Here is an 18,431-nt window from a genome sequence, read left to right as displayed (position 1 = left end):
CTGCATTCCTCTTGTGTGTATGGTTTGTTGTTTGTGTTTTTTAAGCTTGTAGGATGATCTCTTGTGGTGACAGAGGGAAGAAGAGTTGGGTTTGTCTGGCTTTCTGGGTGTGGCTGCAGTGGTATTTCACATGATACTGAGTAACAGCAGCATTGGTGGTGGTGGGCAAAATAATACACACCATACAAGTTCACACAGATCACAAGATCCCAGTCAGGCTTTTGCAATTATCTTTTAATTCACTTTTGATGTATGTTTTTTTGTTTTTAAAGTGAGCAAAATGCATCCTTAATTTAAAAAATATGCAGTATATTAGTGCGACGCCCTCCTTAAAAACCACCTTGAGAAACAAACTATGGTATCGGCTTCTTTATGTATGACTCATAAAAGCTGTTTTTCCTCTTCTTTGCTCGGCCCGGCTGTCTTTGGCATGAAATTGACTGGCAGGGCTGAGCTGGTCTTCATGTGGCCTTAAAAGATTGTCAGATTTTCCAGAGTACTCCCATTTAGAAAGGAGAAAGAAGAAGAAGAAGAAGAGGAGGTTCCTTCAAAATGACTCAGGATAACCTCAAACCGCAGCTCCGAGACCAGCCCTTCTCCGCTTCTACTTGTTTTGGTAACAAACTTTGGTGAAGAGGAATCCCCTGTTTGTTTATTTAAGCTTTGTCTCTTTAGATTGTATAGGAGAGTAAATCATCTTCGTATAATTAAAAGGTATGTGTGTGTGTGTGACAATAAAGCAGCTCCCAAGTTATAAATTTGTCACTTCAGCTCTTTATAAGTCATGTGAAATGTTCAGCCTCTCTTTCGCCACACCCAGAAAGGGGAATATTGGACTACTTTGCCTTTGGAGGATTTTATTTTGTGGCCTTTGCAATAGATAGAAATATTAAAGGAAATATGCCAACCACAAATTGAGAACACACACAAAAACACTCCTATTAAAAAGAAAGTTCTCTGCATAAATGACCTAAAATGTGATCAGATTTTTAGATAAGTGCTAAAACTAGATAAAAGGAACCCAATTAAACACATAAGACAAAGATATTAAACTTATTTGAGCAAAATGATCCAATCTAAACATATGTGTGTTTCAGTAATTGGGTGTGACCCCCTTTTGTACCAGTGATAATGGCATGGGAGAGTTGTTTTAGCCTGTCTATGTATATTGTATCTGTCCCTCCCTGTTAAATAAACCATAATAATAGTAATAATAATGACTAAAACCAAACATTTCCGATAACTGTTCAGGCTTGGAAGACTTTTTACCCCCCTCCTCTTTACAGAACAGTCTGAATTGGTGGTCTTTTTTGCATGAACTGCCCACTTCAGGTCCTTCTACAGTATATCTAGTGAATTTAAGGTCAGGACTTTTGGCTGCTCCAGAACATGAACTTTCCTCTCCTGCTTTAATCATTCTTCGGTAGAGCGACTTGTGCGTTTATAGTTGTTGTCTTAACTGCGTGACTCTCGTTCACTCTGTGGAGCTTCAGTTCACGGGTGGATGCTTTGAAATTTTCCTGTTAAATGTTCTGATACAACTCAGAACTCGCAAGGTCGTCCTGGTCCAGATGCAACAAAAGCAGGTCCAAAACCACGATACTGTAAAAAGAGAGAAGAAAGTCTCTAAATACTGTGCCTGAAGAGGCTCGAACCCTCACTCTCCTGATATCCCATTAAAACCACATCTGCATTCGGAGCTACTTTGGTCAGGCTTTCTTCGCTCTTTTACAGATTTGGTTGTTTTGATCCAGCACCTGGTTTTAAAGTTTTTTGTTCCAGATGTTCGCGTCTACCACACAACTTTCCCAAACCATGATACCGCCACCACCGTGTTTAAGAGATGGGATGAGAGGTTCTTATGTTTGGATGCAGCGTTTGGTCGTCGCCAAAGAAAACGTTTCTCATTCAAGCCGAAAGGTTCGATTTGGTCCACAGAAAATTTTTCCAACAGCCTTCTGGCTTACCCATGTGGTCTTCAGCAAACTGTAGATGTGTACCAATAGTCTTTTTGGATAGTATTTTCCTTGTCTTTGCTTTTCTGTTGTGCACACCATTGATGTTCAATGTTTCTCTTGATGGTGAACTCATGAACCTTGGCCTTTAGTTTCCTAGAAATTACCCCCAAAGGTCCCCTGTGGCCTCCCGGACTATATCACACACCTGTTCTTGGTGTGATCTTTGTTGGTCGACCTCTCCCAGGGAAGGAAACAATGGTGTTGGATGTCTTCTATTTGTACACGAGCTGCCTGACAGTCGACTGGCGGAGTCCAAACTCTTTAGAAAGGGTTTTGTAACCCTTTACAGAGACCTCTCTTCTAAACTACTTAGAAATCTGCTTAATTCGAGCCGTGACGCACTTCCACAAACATGCGTTGTGAAGTTCAGACTTTGATATTAAAGACCCAGATTTCTCTTCTTTAAATAAAACAGACCTCCAAGACTCACATCTGATTGTCATCCCATTGATTGAAACACCTGACTTTAAATTCCCCTTCAAATGAATTAATAATCCTAAAGGTTCACACACTTTTGCCTCACACAAATATGTGAAAAATGACTCATAATAAGTGTCTACACCCATTCACATTCATAAACGCCCCATCCATCAGTCATTCAAATATGTTTGATTAATACTTCTGTGAAAAAGGACGATCACTGTTTTATGGGCCAGGAGAACTTTTTATAGAAAATGATGAATATAACATGTTTTTAATAAACGCAGGTTAAATGTATACATTTGCATAAATACAAATCTGTATAGACTGCACAAAATTTTTTAAAAAGCATTTTATTTCTATTTATGTATACTGTGGGTCACGTTATGAAAAGTCCAGCTGAAAGAAATGTGTATATGGTGTTTTTACAACTCTAAAATGTAAAAATGGGTCACATTTCACCCTGAACAGTATGTAAAGTTTAACTAAAACAGACCTCCCAGCCTCCAAAACACACACCTGGTTGTCATCCCATTGATTGAAACACCTGACTCTAAATACCCCTTCAAATGAATTGATCATCCTAAAGGTTCACACACTTTTTGTATCATTTTCCTCAGTAAATAAATGAGCAAGTGTTAAGGTTTTTGTCTCATTTGTTTAATTGATTTCTCTTTATCTAGTTTTAAGGCTTGTATGGAAATCTGATCACATTTGAGGTCGTAGCCTATTTATGAAGAAATGGAGCAAATTCTAAAGGTTTCACAAACTTTTAAGCCCCATTGCATGTATTAGTGATAGAATATCTGTCTTTTTGATGTTTTAGATTCATCAAACTTGGGAAGCTGAAGCTAAAATCTGGAGAACTTTACCTCTCAAGTTTTAATATTTAAACTCCCCTTTCTTTCTTCACCCTCCTTTGCCACAATTCGGACTGTCTCCGTTGACTTAGCTGTCATTGCTGTGACTCTTGGAATAAGGATTAGTTTGGGCAGCTCTGTTCTCCCACACGCCCTCTTTCCAAAGTGACGAGTTGAGAAACACCAAGCGTCTGTGTGCAAAAAAACAATAGGGGCATTTTCACCAGGGGCCTCGAGCAGCCTCCCTCTCAGCGAAGTATTTCAAAACGACGACTTCTGAAGACGCCGTTTCATAACTTCTCCTCTCTGTCCAGCAGGAAATCATGTGCCTGCTGGGTTTTTTTTAATAAAGTCACACGCAGAGATAATTATTTGAAAAAAAAGGCTCAAACAGAGACAACAAACGCCTGCCATTGTGACTTGTGTGGACAAACAAACTGTGAACATTGTGGTAATTGATTCACCCGTGACTCCACTTGTCAGTCACTCGCTTTTTTGTCCTCTCTTTCTAAGGATGGTTTGCAAACATTTGAAGAGAAACAGAGACGTAGAAAAGCACTTAGACACACACACACACGGGGCAAGACCAGACTTGTTAACTCATCCAAAGTTGCTCTTTGAATTAAGGCTCAGTTTGCTCGGTTTGCTGATTCATCACAGAGTCACATTTATCAAGCACAGACTGAAACCTTCTCAGTTTGGTCTTAAAACACATAAGGAGTGTTTGTATTAATTTGGACTTGTTCTCTAGGCTGTTTCAACATGTTGTTATTACGTCAGTCAGTCTGGCTCCAGGGAGACACACACACACAGAGACAGCATTTTGCATCAGTTTACAAAAATTTGAATTCTGAAGGCTGAATGTGTGGTAAACGTCACTCAATGTTTTGAGCCCAAACCACATTTAGATTTTTATCATTGAGGTTGAATGTGTGGGATTGTGTTGTGTTGTGTTGAGATGAAGATAAACTGGATAATCTGTGTTTTTATGTGAGAGTAACAAACATCTGGAGGAACCCAAAGTCTTTAAAAACAGACTTAATATGATCAAAACAACACCAGAGCTTTTTATACTGGTCTGACTGTGTAGTTGGTTAAAGAGTGTTAGAATAAAGTGTTGTGATACATTTCCCACAACATTTTGTTCATTGCAACTTTACATTATACTAAAGCTTTTTTTGTCATTTGTCACTTTTTAATTTGTCAGGATTACGAGTACAAATTAGCTTTTTGAGATAACCTTGGAATAAATGAATCGCTTCAGTATTTTCATTACTAATTGACCTGCAGATTTTTTTCCCCCAAATATTTTTAATTGACTAATCAATTGGACTAAAATGTGTCATAGAATTGTGGAAATTGACCTTTATGATATTCTAAAGCCCAAAGTGAAGTCTACAAATCGCCAGTCAGTCAGTTTATGATCAGATAAGACAAAACAATCACATTTAAGAAAATCTAAGAGGGAATAATTTATATTTTTGCCTTAAAAATGACTCAAAATTAATCAAATTTTGTCCAATCCACAAATAGATTACTCACAAGACCATTACACCACAAGAGACCTTCTGCACATCAACACTCTGCACCAGCGCCTGCAGGGCGTTAAGGTGAGTACATTGAGGTGGTGATTTTGAGGGTGTGTGATGTCTTCTGCCTCTGAAACTGAAATGCATGCAGTGGTTTTATAGTTCAGTTCAGTGAGGTTGGGTGTGTAGAGACCAATTATCTTTCCAGAAGAAAGTTGGTTTGGCCCGGTTGGTAACGGATCACATATTAAAGAAGCAGGTGAAGCAGGAGAGGCTGAATAATGCTCTGGTTCAACAGTAGGAGGAGATGGGGGGAACAACATGGAGTCCTTTAATCGTGTCGTCCAAAATGTCATAAGAAAATAGTTGGATGAGACAAAAAAACCCAAAAAGAACCAGACATAGAGATGGCTCTGATGGCTCTGTGGGTGTAAGCGTGTATGTACATGTATGAGCATTTTGCAAATTTATCGAGAGCAAAACGCAAAAACTTCACTGCATGAAGTAATAATAATGACCCAAGGAAACGTTACGAAACACACATAAAAACTAAAAAAACAGTGCATCAAACATCATAAAATCATCAAACCAGAGAAATACAATATTAAGTTTGTAAAATATATTAAAAAAAACTCCAAAACAGTGCAGAACTTGACGTGAATGTGATTTCATAATCATTATGAGACTGAATAGGCTAATCAGAATAAGTGTTTTAAGGAGGGATTTAAAGGTGACGATAGAGTCAGAATTGCAATTGTCTAGTGGGAGAGAAAGAAATGTGTCAGTGGCTGTTTTTTAAGAAAAATAATCAACTGTCAATCTCAGATTTTAAGCCTACGTGGCCTCAAAGTGCTCGAACTGCTCAAATAATGGAAACTTGGAGACTGGCGACTACAGTGGAAAACCCCAGAGCAGCTAATACATGGATCTTGTGATAACATTGTTTTATAAATCGTCTTTGTGAACCTGATCCTTTTTATTATTATTTCCTGATAGATGTTTGATTGTTTCAGCCTTTGGTAATTATTAGTTTGCATTAAAGCTTTTGTATTAGATGGTATAATGTGTATAATGTGTGGAAGAGTTTGCACAAGAGGTGATGTTGTGTGATTTAAGGATCACTGTAGATCAGTTTTTTGGTGTTGTGGTTCCTTGTTCAGATTAGTGAGATTGTATGTGTGGTTTTACCTGACAGGAAATTGTTGCTGCTGGGAAACAATGAATATAAATTCTCTCTTTTCATGAGCTGATTTTAGTTTTAAGTTCTTTAAATTTCCCTTTTTTTCCCTGAGGAGGTTTGTCTTTAAAAAATAGTCCTGATTAAGTAGAAGAACAGTGGATAACAAGGACTTAATGTAACAAGGATTTAATGTTTTGGGATGTAACAAGAGTTTTGGTGTTACTTTGGCTGCTTGGAAATAACACAGTATTAAAACTGCTGAGTTGTACATTGTGAGGACAAGTGAAGCTCCAAAACTTAAAATACTTTTCCTGACTACACTGCAAAAACTTCATCCAGGAATTTAGTGGAATCAACTCATCTTTTCACAAAGCAGAGGTTTATACTCGCTGTAATCATTCCTCCTGTACTGACTATTAAAAGTTCCCTCCCAAATGTGCTTTCAGTGTAAGTGATGAGGGCCAAAATCCACAATATGTTCACACAAAAAATGCATTTAAAGTTTTATCTGAAGCTTATACGAGGCTTTAGCAGTCTGAGTTAGTCATATCAGGTGGATATCTGACACATTTACACTTTTTTTTTTTTTTAGCATAAAGTTCCCTCATTGTGTTTCCTCTTACTGTGCTTCCCTGAGGTACAGTATAACAAAAAGAGGAACTTGGCACTAAAAAGACTGTAGCGTTGAAAGATATCTACTTGTTTTGATTCATTTGGACGACTGAAGCTTCATATTAGCTTCAGATCAACTTTTAAATACATTTTTGCACATTTTTCCCTCATCACTTACACTCGTCCTTTAACCTTCGTGTCGTCCTCCCGGGTCAAATTGACCCCGTCTGTTTTGACTGTTCCTTCTTTCCTCCCTTCCTCCCTCCTTATTTCCTTTCCCTCCTTCCCTTCTTTCCTCCGTCCTTCCTTCCTTTCCTTCCTCCCTTCCTTCCTTCCATCCTTCCTCCCTTCCTTCTTCCTTCATTCTTTCCTCCCTCACTCCCTCCCTCCTTTCCTTTCTTCCTCCTCCCTTCTTCCCTCCTTTCCTTCCTTCTTCCTCCCTTCCTTCCTTCTTTCCATCCTTCCATCCTTCCTCTCTTCCTTCCTTCTTTCCTTCCTTCTTCCTTCCTTCCTCCCTCCCTCGCTCCCTCCCTCCTTTCCTTTATTCCTCCTCCCTTCCTCCCTCCTTTCCTTCCTTCTTCCTCCCTTCCTCCCTCCTTCCTTCCTTCTTCCTTCCTTCCTTCTTTCCTTCCTTCGTCCTTCCTTCTTCCTCCCTTCCTTCCTTGACTCGAAGACAACAGGAGGGTTAAATACATGAATTTCAAGTTATATTCAAGACCATTTCAGAACTTATAAACTTTTGGCTTCAAACTCGTTTCATTAAATTAATCAGAATCTGCCTTATTGGCTCAGTATGTTTACAAAGAATTGTACTCTCAATGTACTAACTCAATAATGTAAGTGTAAGTTTGTAGTCAAAACAAGGACAGAGAAGCCAAATGAAGGTTAAAAAAAACAAAGATTGAGAGGATATAATAAATGAAATAAGTTACTTTATACGACACACATACGATTAAGTTTATAAATAAACATGATCAGAATATTAGCAGACCTTCTGTGTGAGAGTTAAAGCCCTCCAGAGACCATTCTTTTGTGTAGTTCTTTCCGTGAGTCTTTGACATGCTAAGATAACCATGTTAAGGTCGTTGTGATAAAAACAACACAAACCACGAGGAAGGTTGGCTCTTCCCTTTGCACACTTTTGTTTTCACTTCAATGAAAGTGCAGCCTCGAATATTCTCTTTAAACAAATAAAGAACTGACTAATCACACGTCCATTGAACAATTGTTTATTTAACTAGACACATTAAGATAATTAAGCTTAACTCACCTCAAATGAACACAGACACGTTTTTCTTGCTGTAATCATTCCTCCTGTTCATACCGACCATTAGAAGATCCCTGTATTGGTTAAAATAGTTTTAGATACTTCGTCACCAATTTTCACAAACTGGGGTCTAGATGTAAGGTAGTCCATAACCCATGTAATAGTCTTATTTATATTCCAATCCAGCAGTTTCTTAACTAAAATGTGTGGCTGAGTTGTATTAAATAATATTACAGAAAGCATATGTCATTGTGTCACTTACAGATGAATTATAGTGAAAATAAATGATTCCCCCCTTTATTCTGGGGAATCCCCTCGTTGGTTTAACCCTCCTGTTGTCCTCGAGTCAAGGAAAGAAGGAAAGATGGAAGGATGGAAGGAAGGAAGGAAAGATGGAAGGATGGAAGGAAAGATGGAAGGGAGGAAGAAAGAAGGAAAGGAGGAAGGAAGAAAGGAAAGATGGAAGGATGGAAGGAAGGGAGGAAGAAGGAAGGAAAGGAGGAAGGAAGGATGGAAGGGAGGAGAAAAGAAGTAAAGGAGGGAGGAAGACGGAAGGAAGGAAAGATGGAAGGATGGAAGGAAGGAAGGCAGGAAAGAAAGATGGAACGATGGAAGGAAGGAAGGAAAGATGGAAGGAAGGAAGGGATGAAGGAAGGAAGAGAAGACAGATGGAAGGAAGGAAGGAAGGAAGGAAGGAAGGGAAGCAGAAGCAAGGAAAGGAGGGAGGAAGGAAGGAGGGGAAGGAAGGAAGGAGGGAGGAAGGAAAGAGAGAGAGAAAGAGGGAGGAAGGAAGGAAGGAAAGAAGGAACAGTCAAAACAGACCTGGGTCAATTTGACCCCGGAGGACGACACAAGGGTTAAGCCTCAATGTGTGGACTACCGTGATAGACTGAGATACAGCACCAGTCACAAGTTTGCACACACCTAACCTGAGCGTGTGAACTTGAGTTTAACTGAATCAGCGTGAGTGTGAGCTGCTTCACCGTGAACACAAATACCTATTGTCCAGATTTGGTTCAGTAATGTCAGTGTAGCCGTGACACACACACTCTTATATAAATTGTCCAGGGTTAAAAATATTCATCATGGAAATAGTTTGGTCATTCTTTAACTTGATTCGAGTCTGGAGTTTTAAATTAAAGTCCGTGTCACACCACTGAAAAATGTGTAATTTTTACTGAGCTAGATTTGAATGATTTAAAAATATATATATCTAAGTATTTAAAATTAGGTTACAAAACACACTGAGATACTGAAAGCACGGCCTGACCGAGCCGCCTCTGAGTTAACAACACTCACATCAAACTACTATATAAAAATACACAATTTAAAATAGGCCTCATTGTAGGTGGATGATATTCTAAAAATAATGTTAGCAGCCACTGTTAAAGTCAGCACATATTTTGTAGGTAAATGTTTGAGTAAAGATGTAACTTAAACGATTAGTTAACAAGTGATCCATCACCAGTCATCGTTTTGTTTAATTGCCATTTTATTCCGTGGGGTTCGTTACACTCAACACTTCTCAGCTGTGTGATGCCCCTCTGGGTTCATCTCTGGGTGTGGTTAACTTCTTTATCTTGCAGGAGAGGGCTAATTGCAGTAGTGTAGCTTATAAGAGACTCCTTTCCCATTCAAGGTTAGGCTGTGTGAGAGCTCAGACCCTCTGTTTCCTCCCACAGGTTTCGTCCTTGGTTTACAGATATGCTGCTTTGGTTGAAGTTATTTTGAGTTCAGCACCGTACAACACCGTCGCATATATACACCCATATTCATTCAATCATCACATACATTACTGATGCCACTGGATGCTCACACTTCATGACTTATTCTAATTTGGCACAACTTTAAATTTGATTTATTTTAGATTAAATAAATATGTTTTTGTTAACTGATCGCCATGGTGTGTCTCCCTTTTGTTGTGGCAACTTGAGCCAGGACATAACAGCTGAAAGACCCCATTTACACCTTTCTCTATTATACGTCTCCAGCTGATCACTTGTGTCCAGATCTATGCCCTATACTTTAGCCACTACTGGCTGCTAAAGGCTCCGATTGTTGACGTGTACTCAGTTTTTCCTTTTTAATTTTTTTTTTTACATAAATTATACAATAAAACAAAACAAAACTTTTTTGCTTCTGAGCACAGTCAAAAAACATTTATATCTCACCATCAGCACACCTGTGATGATTGGCATGACCTTATAAATCTGTGTCCAGCCGGCCTTTACCATGTCCCCTCTAGCGTTTGGGAGGAGAACCACCACTCAACCAAATCAAATCAAATACATGGCTCGATACAAGTTATTTAAGTTCATTCCAGTCTGTCACCTGTGATAGGGGAGGAATTTGTATGAAAAGGATAAGCACAACTTTTGGTGTTTGGTGTATGGGACTGTAAGTTGCAGAAAAATTAGCTTGAGTGAACATAAGAAAAATACTGCTTACCGTGAAATCCATCACACTCTTTTCAGATTTCCGGTGTGCAATCATCAGGATGGCCATGCAGACATCAGTCATGAACTTGCCAGGTGCTCTCCCCTTTGGAGCTTATGCCAAGCGTCCTGCATCAATGGTGTTGTGATCTGCAGCAGTCCCTCGTTCGCAGATAAGGATTTCTTTCCTTTCCCTGAAAAGCTAACATACATCAGTGGTTAATAAAGGCATTATCGATTAGAAACATACAAGATAACTTTAACTATAAGCATCCACTTGGAAAAAACAACCTTGCATCTGCTTCCTGGGGTTTCTCCACTGGAGCATTGACCACAAAGAAGCCCTTACTTCTGATATGGTCAGCTAGTGCTTTGCAGGACTCTTCATCCTTAACCAAGGATAACAGTTCCTGGTAGTCCCACCGTCTACCAAGTCTGATCCAATGTTTTTGGGAGTCTCTTTAATTCCTCATTCCTCTCTTCTTGTGTGCTGTCTTCCATGCAGGAGTTTTTCAGATGGTTGGACAACATTTCGTAGGGCTTTTGGCAAAGAAGGCAGTAGACAATTCACCTGTCAGGGCCCTCCTTTCCAAAATAGACAAGAGAAAAAGACGGATGAAAAGTCATGGGTCTGTAGTTTAATTATTAAAGAAATTGTAAACCACTTGACATCGAGGTGAAAGTACATTTGATGTTTTTCATGTGAAAATGTAAATATTCAACTCTTCCGTGTTTCTCTTCTAGGCTTTCACACAATGAGTTTATAATAAAACAATCATTACCATTAAAAAGAATGAAGAGAGAGTAATAGTTAGGTAGGTTTTCTTCTTAGCTACGCCAAAACATGTGATTGGTAGCTTTGCTGGTAGCAAAAAATCCCACATTTTCTTCAGGGTTGGTTGTCACATGTTGGTATATATACATATAAGATAAGATAGCAACATGACCAGGAACTTTGTCAAGATGGCAAACAGATGTAAAGCACAGAGCAGTCAGAGAAATGAAAATGCACAATATTGTTATATAAGGACAAAAAATACACTTATACAAATGATTTCTCCTGTTTATGTTTTTATGTTCAGTTTGTGTATTTAAATTAAATTAAACATTTTAAATAATTGTTTAAGATTGTCTACATTTTGGATTTTCCCCATTAAAATAACACAGGGATAAGACAAGACATATTTGATGACAGAATGAGCTGAAGGAGAGTTAAACCACTCTATTCCTAGCCGACACTTTAGGCTTCAGGGTAAAGGTTTATGAGGAATTCAAAGGAAAGTAGAAAGTGTGACTACCAACCCTGATCCCTGATCTCCCCTACATACCAACAGTCTGAGACTCCTGCTGGGGTGTAAAATCACCTCCACCTGTGAAATCACACAGGAGAGAGAGAGAGAGAGAGAGAGAGAGAGAGAGAGAGAGAGAGAGAGAGAGAGAGAGAGAGAGAGACTCCTCTGATTGGATAACGGTGACGTGTGGATGGGAGGTGGAAAATTATAAATGCAGCGATGGCAGAAGAAAAAAAAGTTTGTTGTCTGATCGCGATTATAACGGTCTGATCCTCAGAGAGAGAAACACCAGAGTCCAGCTTGTGAACTTGTTTTCTGCCCAAAAATGAACAGAGTTATTCTCCAGCTTGTTGCAGTCGGATTCTGCTTTGCACTCGGTAAGAAAATACTCTAAATTATTATAAGTATATTCTTTTTTTTTTAAATGCATGTTTTCTTGTTATTTCACCTGCAAAACTTTCCTCTATATTTAGTAGAGTTGGAGAAGTTCATATTTCGAGAGAAAAAAAGTGGAAAATTCGTCTTTTTCTGCGTGAAGTTTGGTGTGTTTGTCTCATTGAGGTCAGTTTAGTTAAAACAAAATGTATAAAGTAATCCGATATTATATGCAGTATAGTTTGAGTGATATTATTTTGATGATTTAAGTTATTGTGTTGTTTCTGCATGGAGCAAATTTCCATAATCTAATTTATAAAGAAATACAAGAGAGAGAAAAAAGGCGTTTTAATCCCGTTTCGCTCGTTTTACTTCTTCTTTTTTTTTTTTAAAGGTAAAAAACTAATATTTGTTTTTCTTAGCTGGATTTTCACTATATGTCTTGTTTATTTTTTTACTGGATGTGCTCAGTTTTTTGGAAGCTGCAGAGCTTGAGGCTGTTTTCAAACTGGGTGTGTTCAGTGTTTTAATACCAGTGGTGTGTGCACATGTTTTCAGGGGCCAGAGGGGCCCCCGAAACAACAAGTGGACACCTTTTTTATTGAGATAAATATGACCAACATGGAATAAAACATTAAAATAGGATATCCTGAGATGTTTAGCGTGATGCAATATAAATGCCGAAAAATGGCAATGCTGTGATTTAAATGTATTTGTATTTTAATGCTGCTGTTTCTTGTGGTTTTATCAGCTGATTTAACTAATTGGTCCTCGTATCCACCCAACATATGGAAAAGTCCAACAGCATCACTTAGAGTTGAAACAATTCACAGTTTCCCACAGCACACATTGATGTCCAAAACCTTAATATTTTTAATTTACTGTCACATATGACAAAGAAAAGCAGCAAATCCTCACATTTGAAAGTCTGAAACCAGAGAAGGAGCTGAATATTTGACCCTTTTGCTTGGAAAAATGACAATTTATTAGATAATCGCTGCAGCTCTAAAAGTAGCTCATTAATCTATTATCAGCCAAATATGTTTTCACACAACAATGCCAAACATTTCAGCTTATCAGATATGAGTATTTGCTGCTTATCTTTATCATATATGACCATAAACTTAAAATATTTGCATTTTAAAGTAATAGTTGGATATAAAAAGTCATTTAAAGGCGCCACCTTTGGCTTTAGAAGGTTATAACGGGTGTTTTCACTCTTTTATGACACTTAATAGATCATATAATTAATTGTTTGAACAAGAAAATAACCATTAAAGCTCGAAAATGTTCAGTAGTTTGAGCTGTAAAGTACATATTTGTCATCGATTAGTGAGTTAAGCTTCAAAAGAGTAAACAAAAAAACAGCATTACAGTGACTAAAAGTAGCTGTAGAGTTTACTCTGCGTTTCACGTCCCAAAGGCTTTACTGTAATACTGTTATTACAGGTTAGGGTGAGGCAGCCTGTTTGTGGTACGAAGAATGTCTTTTTTTTGTTATTTTTTCCCCCTGGATGTTATTAAAAGACTGAATCATGTCTCGACCTGCCAGCCCATTGCATGAGAAATTCCTCACCTTGTAACGGTTGAGACTTTGGCTTTTTCTCAAATTCCACTTGAACCGAGTCTCTGCAGACCGGGCGCTGTAAGGGACCATTTGTTCTTTTGTGTGTTTTTGGGGGCTATTATAGTTTTTTGTTGTGTTTTTTTTGTCCTCTGCTTCATTGTTACGGTCTCTTGTTACAAACCACACCCTTCCTGGTGGGAACTTTACTCCCATACTGGCTGATTTTTTTTTTTCTCGTGCTTATAGGTAACTACTCTGACCTTTTCTTCTTCTTTTTTCTTTTTTTTATCCCACTGATACTTCACTGTAAGAGTTTAATAGTTGTTTGTGACTGAGGAGTGATTCAAAAATATGGATAATTATACACTGTGGGGTTTTTCCATGTTCAAGTCACCAGCAGGGATGAATCCTTGTGGGCGTGTTTGCGGATGATTCAGGTGGCTGAATAGTTGTTTGTTTTTTTTGTTTTTTTAAAGTCAACATTTTACAGGCAATTGAAAGGTTTCCCTAAGCACCAGCTGCCAGATTAAAAAAAGAGACCATAATAAAACCTCTGTGCTGCTACTTTTATACTCAAGATGTCAGTAAATATGTGGAGCTGGTAGAACAGAGAGGTGCCGTTCATCTGTGTGAGACAGAGGCCCTTTTTGAGACACTTTTTAAAGGCAAAATAAATGATAAAAATGTAGAAGTCATGCTGCTTCTCTAACAACTGCAACAAAGGATGATAATGATAATTAGATAAAACAAATAAGTGCAAAGAAATGAAGAGAAAATACCTAATAAACTTATATACATGCATTCAAGAAAAAAGGGAATGGATGTAGCTTTTTCCAAACTTGTCATATTAGAGAAAGTTTCTACCTTCATAATGATGATATAGTTTATGTCACTCCAATCATCAATGAGTATATTTCTCACTTTCTAGTAATAGTATTTTCTGAAGATCCCTCCTTTTTATTTTTTATTGAACACCTTTTTAGTTTTATTGTGAATCTCATCTTCAGATCTGACTCCAGCACTTTGCCTTTGTTTCCTTCATAAAATTATCTTGTTAAGTTAGTTTTAATACTCAAAAACTAAATTACCAGAGCACAGATAACTATTAGTCACCACAAACGTGTCACCTGGCTCTTCCCATCCATCAATGTGTGACTATTTACACAACACACTTAAGAGCCTCCTGAGTTTATGTATATTCACCTTTTCAGTTCAGCTTGTAGTGTGACGGGTGATGAAGCATTGAAGGCAGTATTTGCATGTTTGCCTGCCCCTATCATTGCTTTAAGACGCGTTGTGGCTGGTTTACTGCAGGAGGAGTCACATTTCAGCTTTCCAGGCATCATGGGATGTGTTGCAGCACATGAGTTTAATTTTGGCCCAAATTATTCACTGTTTTTCTTTCCAGTTGTTCCCGAAAGTGAGCTGTTAAAAAAAAAGTCTTTCTAAAACTTTATTTTGGTGAATTGGGAGTGATTTATCAGCTGTTTTTGTCGGTCACACATGATTAAACTGGAATGAAGGAGGAAATGAGGACATAAGAATCAGTGCCAGTTTAAACTAGATACAAAATACTTTGATAACGTTGCCCTTGGGTTGAAACTGTGGGCATCAACTCCTCCCAAAGCACTGTTTACCAGAGAAGTTATTATCATACCACACCTCATACATTTTAAACTGCGACAACAGAGCTGGAAACTTCCTTGTTTTTCAGTCACTTTATTGTTCTCTTGTTCTGTATTATTATATTTAACATTATAGTTGTTTAAAAGCAGCTTCTTTATTATATTTATTGTTTTTTAAAGCTCTTGTTTTGTGCTTCTGAACTTGCTCTTGTGTTTCTGATTTAAAGGTTTTATGTGTAGTGTCAGTAAATGGACAGTAGGTGGCGACATAAGACTGAAACAACACATCCAGGTTTATTAGTGAGTGTGCCACACCTGAGTAGTTTGAACAGATTACCTGTTAGAGCCAGAGTGATAGTAAAGAGTCTGAATTAACTCATTGTAGTATTCTCAAATGACTTTACTTAAAAAAAAATAAATTCAGGCATCATTAGGTACTATTTTAATCTGTATCATTATAGTTTAGAAATATTTCTCCCTGAATAATTGCAGTATTTATATTTTATATACTTGACTTGGACACTCATGGCTTTGTAAAAGTACTGTAACACAAGCTAAGGGACTTGAGTTAATTCTTTTTATTAATACTGTTTCCTCCACTACATGTACTTGACTGCTATCGATGCTATTAACCTTCAGATTTTACATGCAAAACATATGATCAACTTCAGAAATGCCATTAAATTTGTTTTATGATACAAATTCTATTAAATCAAACCACAAATACTTAATTTACCTAGCAACGTAGCACAGAAACACAAAACACAGAATTTATATTATGGATAAAAATACTAGTCTTAAATGTCTTTTTGAATTTAGATCCTTGTGTCACCTTTTCCTCAAAATTTAGGCAATGAAAGAGTTTTTAAATGTTAGTTTTGGCTAATGGGAGTTTAAAAAAGAGAAAAGCTATAGGCAATAGTTAAAGGACGTGTTCACAATTGTTTCAAGTCTGTCTTAAAACAACAGTCAGGTGTCGATATGAACACGGAGACAGGTGTGGCTCACTGTCGTTCCTCCCCATCCATCCCCTTTTAACCCGAAATCTACAGTTTGAGCAAAAATGTATTTTAAAAAGTTTATCTGAAGATATGAATATAAAGCTTTATATTATCTGAATTAGTCAAATAAAGTGGAGAAATCCCCTTGTCCTATTGAGCTGCAGTGGAAGGATGGGAACAAGAAAAAGGAGTTTAGCCCTAAAAAGAGATTAACATTGAAAGATTTAGTTGACTCATTTGGACTAAAGTCTCATATTAGGTTCAAATAAACTGTGGGTGCAGATTTTGCCCCCCATTACTTGCATTATAAGTGCATTATAAAGGCATTTCTCTCCTAATATTAATGTCAACAGGAGGAATTATTACAGCAATGTTCATTTGGGCACCTTACTTTTGTTTTAAGACACACTTGGAAAAAACAGCAAACCTGTCCTTTTAAAGTAACAGCTTCAACAGTATTGGGCAGATTTATTTTTTATCAAATATAAAAATCTGCATGGGTAAAGCACCTCAGGCCTTATTCCAGCACTTTCTAGTTACCGCCACTTCTACTACGAGGCATTTTTAGCATTTTCAGCATTCAAGACTTCTGGCTATTTGTGCTCACCGGAAGAAAGTTTTGCAGCTGCTTGCCTCAGGTGCGTCTTTCTCATGCTCCAGTATGAGGGGGGGGGGGGGGGGGGGGGGGGGGGGTTGACGTAAGGGAGATTTTGCACACCACATGATGGGGATGTTTCCAATAACAAGAGACATTATGTTTTTGTTTTTTGAAATTTCGTGGATGAACTCTGGCAAGAAGAGCGAGGATGAAGAATTTTGAAGTGGCCAGAAAGGACAAATGTCTCTCTCTCTCTCTCTCTCTCTCTCTCTCTCTCTCTTTCTCTCTCTCTCTCTCTCTCTCTCTGTCTCTCTCTCTCTCTCTCTCTCTCTCTCTCTCTCTCTCTCTCTCTCTCTCTCTCTCTCTCTCTAAAAAGAAATGTGCAGCCATGTAGAAAAAGTGTTGCAATCAAGAAGGGGATGTGCCTTAATTGAGCATCATTAGCTTGTGTGCTCCCATGTGACCAAAAAAGAAGGTTTTTAAGTAATGCAGCTTTGTTGTGTATTAGATGACTCAGTGTTGTGGAGGATCAGGTTGTACTTGTTGGGCGCCCGCCAAACAACAATGGCAGCAGCAGGGGTGGCAGCAGCAGCGGCAGCGGCAGTAGCTGATCTGTAAACACGTTGGTCAGCATTGCAAAGCTCTGAGGTGTTCCTAGGTGTGGCAGCGCTGAGATCACATGATATTCTACTACTCTATGTTTTAACTTAATAATCGTATTACTGTTTGCTGGTTTGGTTAACAGGGTCGTAAAAGTGAATCAGATGTTTGTTTGGCGCCTCCTCACATACGTATTTTTAGTGGGGATTTTGTTGTCGGATAAACAAACTTTTCTCTTTTCTCTTATCTTTATTTTTATATCACAACAGAGCAAAATGTGAGATTATATGCGAGTAAAAGTAATAAAAGGAAGATGTAAGGATTGTAAGAAGTGTCTGAAATTGATGGCAATGCTTGAATTCGGGTGTAGCCGAAACCAGACAGGGTGTGTGTGTGTGAGTGTGGGGGGGGGGGGGGGGGGGTGTTTTTTTTAATCTATGATGTAAAGAGTTGGGATTATCCAACCAAAACTGTGTTTGAATTGAAGGTCTTCTGCAGGGCCGTCTGTCACATAAAACAACATTTATTTATTTTTTTGTAATTTATTTTAAACCTTTTCACAAGAAAAATCCTCCAGTTTTTTGGTGGAGTTTAAATTAGTTTTGGTTGTAATCTTCCCAATTCTGTCACTCCCTTTTCTTTTAAATTTGCACTGGAAAATCCAAACACTTTTTTTTTTTTCACAGGATGCAACACACACCCAAAATGGAAAAGTTGCTCAATTGGAAAGAATGTGACTGGCGATGAGTCATCTGGGCTAACATTCACAATTATCCTCTCTCTATGTGAGATATTGTAGATAAATATTGAGTCAGTCATCGCTTCGCTTCAGTCATCATTGCTTCACAATGTTTAGGTTGTGTAAGAGTAAAAGTGACTCTAAGTCACACTGCATACGTTTGCTGACGTTATCTGCACCTGACCTCACATCAACCTGTGAGATTATTTGTAATTTTGAAGCTTTATTTATTTATTTTTTAATTGGTCATCTGTGAGCTGGCTATTTGAGAATTTAATTGAGCTAATATCAGTAACCATCAGAGAGCTGAAAT

The 18,431-nt window shown here is 38.0% G+C and overlaps 2 protein-coding genes across 2 annotated transcripts in view; both read left to right on the top strand.

Annotated features, from left to right (window-relative positions):
• The window catches only part of clic1 (chloride intracellular channel 1), a 99,589-nt gene that overhangs the window by 37,346 nt on the left and 43,812 nt on the right, over positions 1 to 18,431 (top strand). The gene's annotated exons all lie outside the window — the stretch shown is intronic.
• Positions 11,865 to 18,431, top strand: part of spaca4l (sperm acrosome associated 4 like) — a 14,941-nt gene continuing 8,374 nt past the window's right edge. The window contains exon 1 of the mRNA XM_062435679.1: positions 11,865 to 11,990. Within this exon, the coding sequence (XP_062291663.1) occupies positions 11,939 to 11,990 (52 nt within the window). The 5' untranslated portion in view covers positions 11,865 to 11,938. The remainder of the gene's footprint in view (positions 11,991 to 18,431) is intronic.

This window comes from Scomber scombrus, chromosome 16 (genome assembly GCF_963691925.1).
Source record: "Scomber scombrus chromosome 16, fScoSco1.1, whole genome shotgun sequence".
NCBI lineage: Eukaryota > Metazoa > Chordata > Actinopteri > Scombriformes > Scombridae > Scomber > Scomber scombrus.
This window is presented reverse-complemented; position numbering and strand designations above follow the sequence as displayed.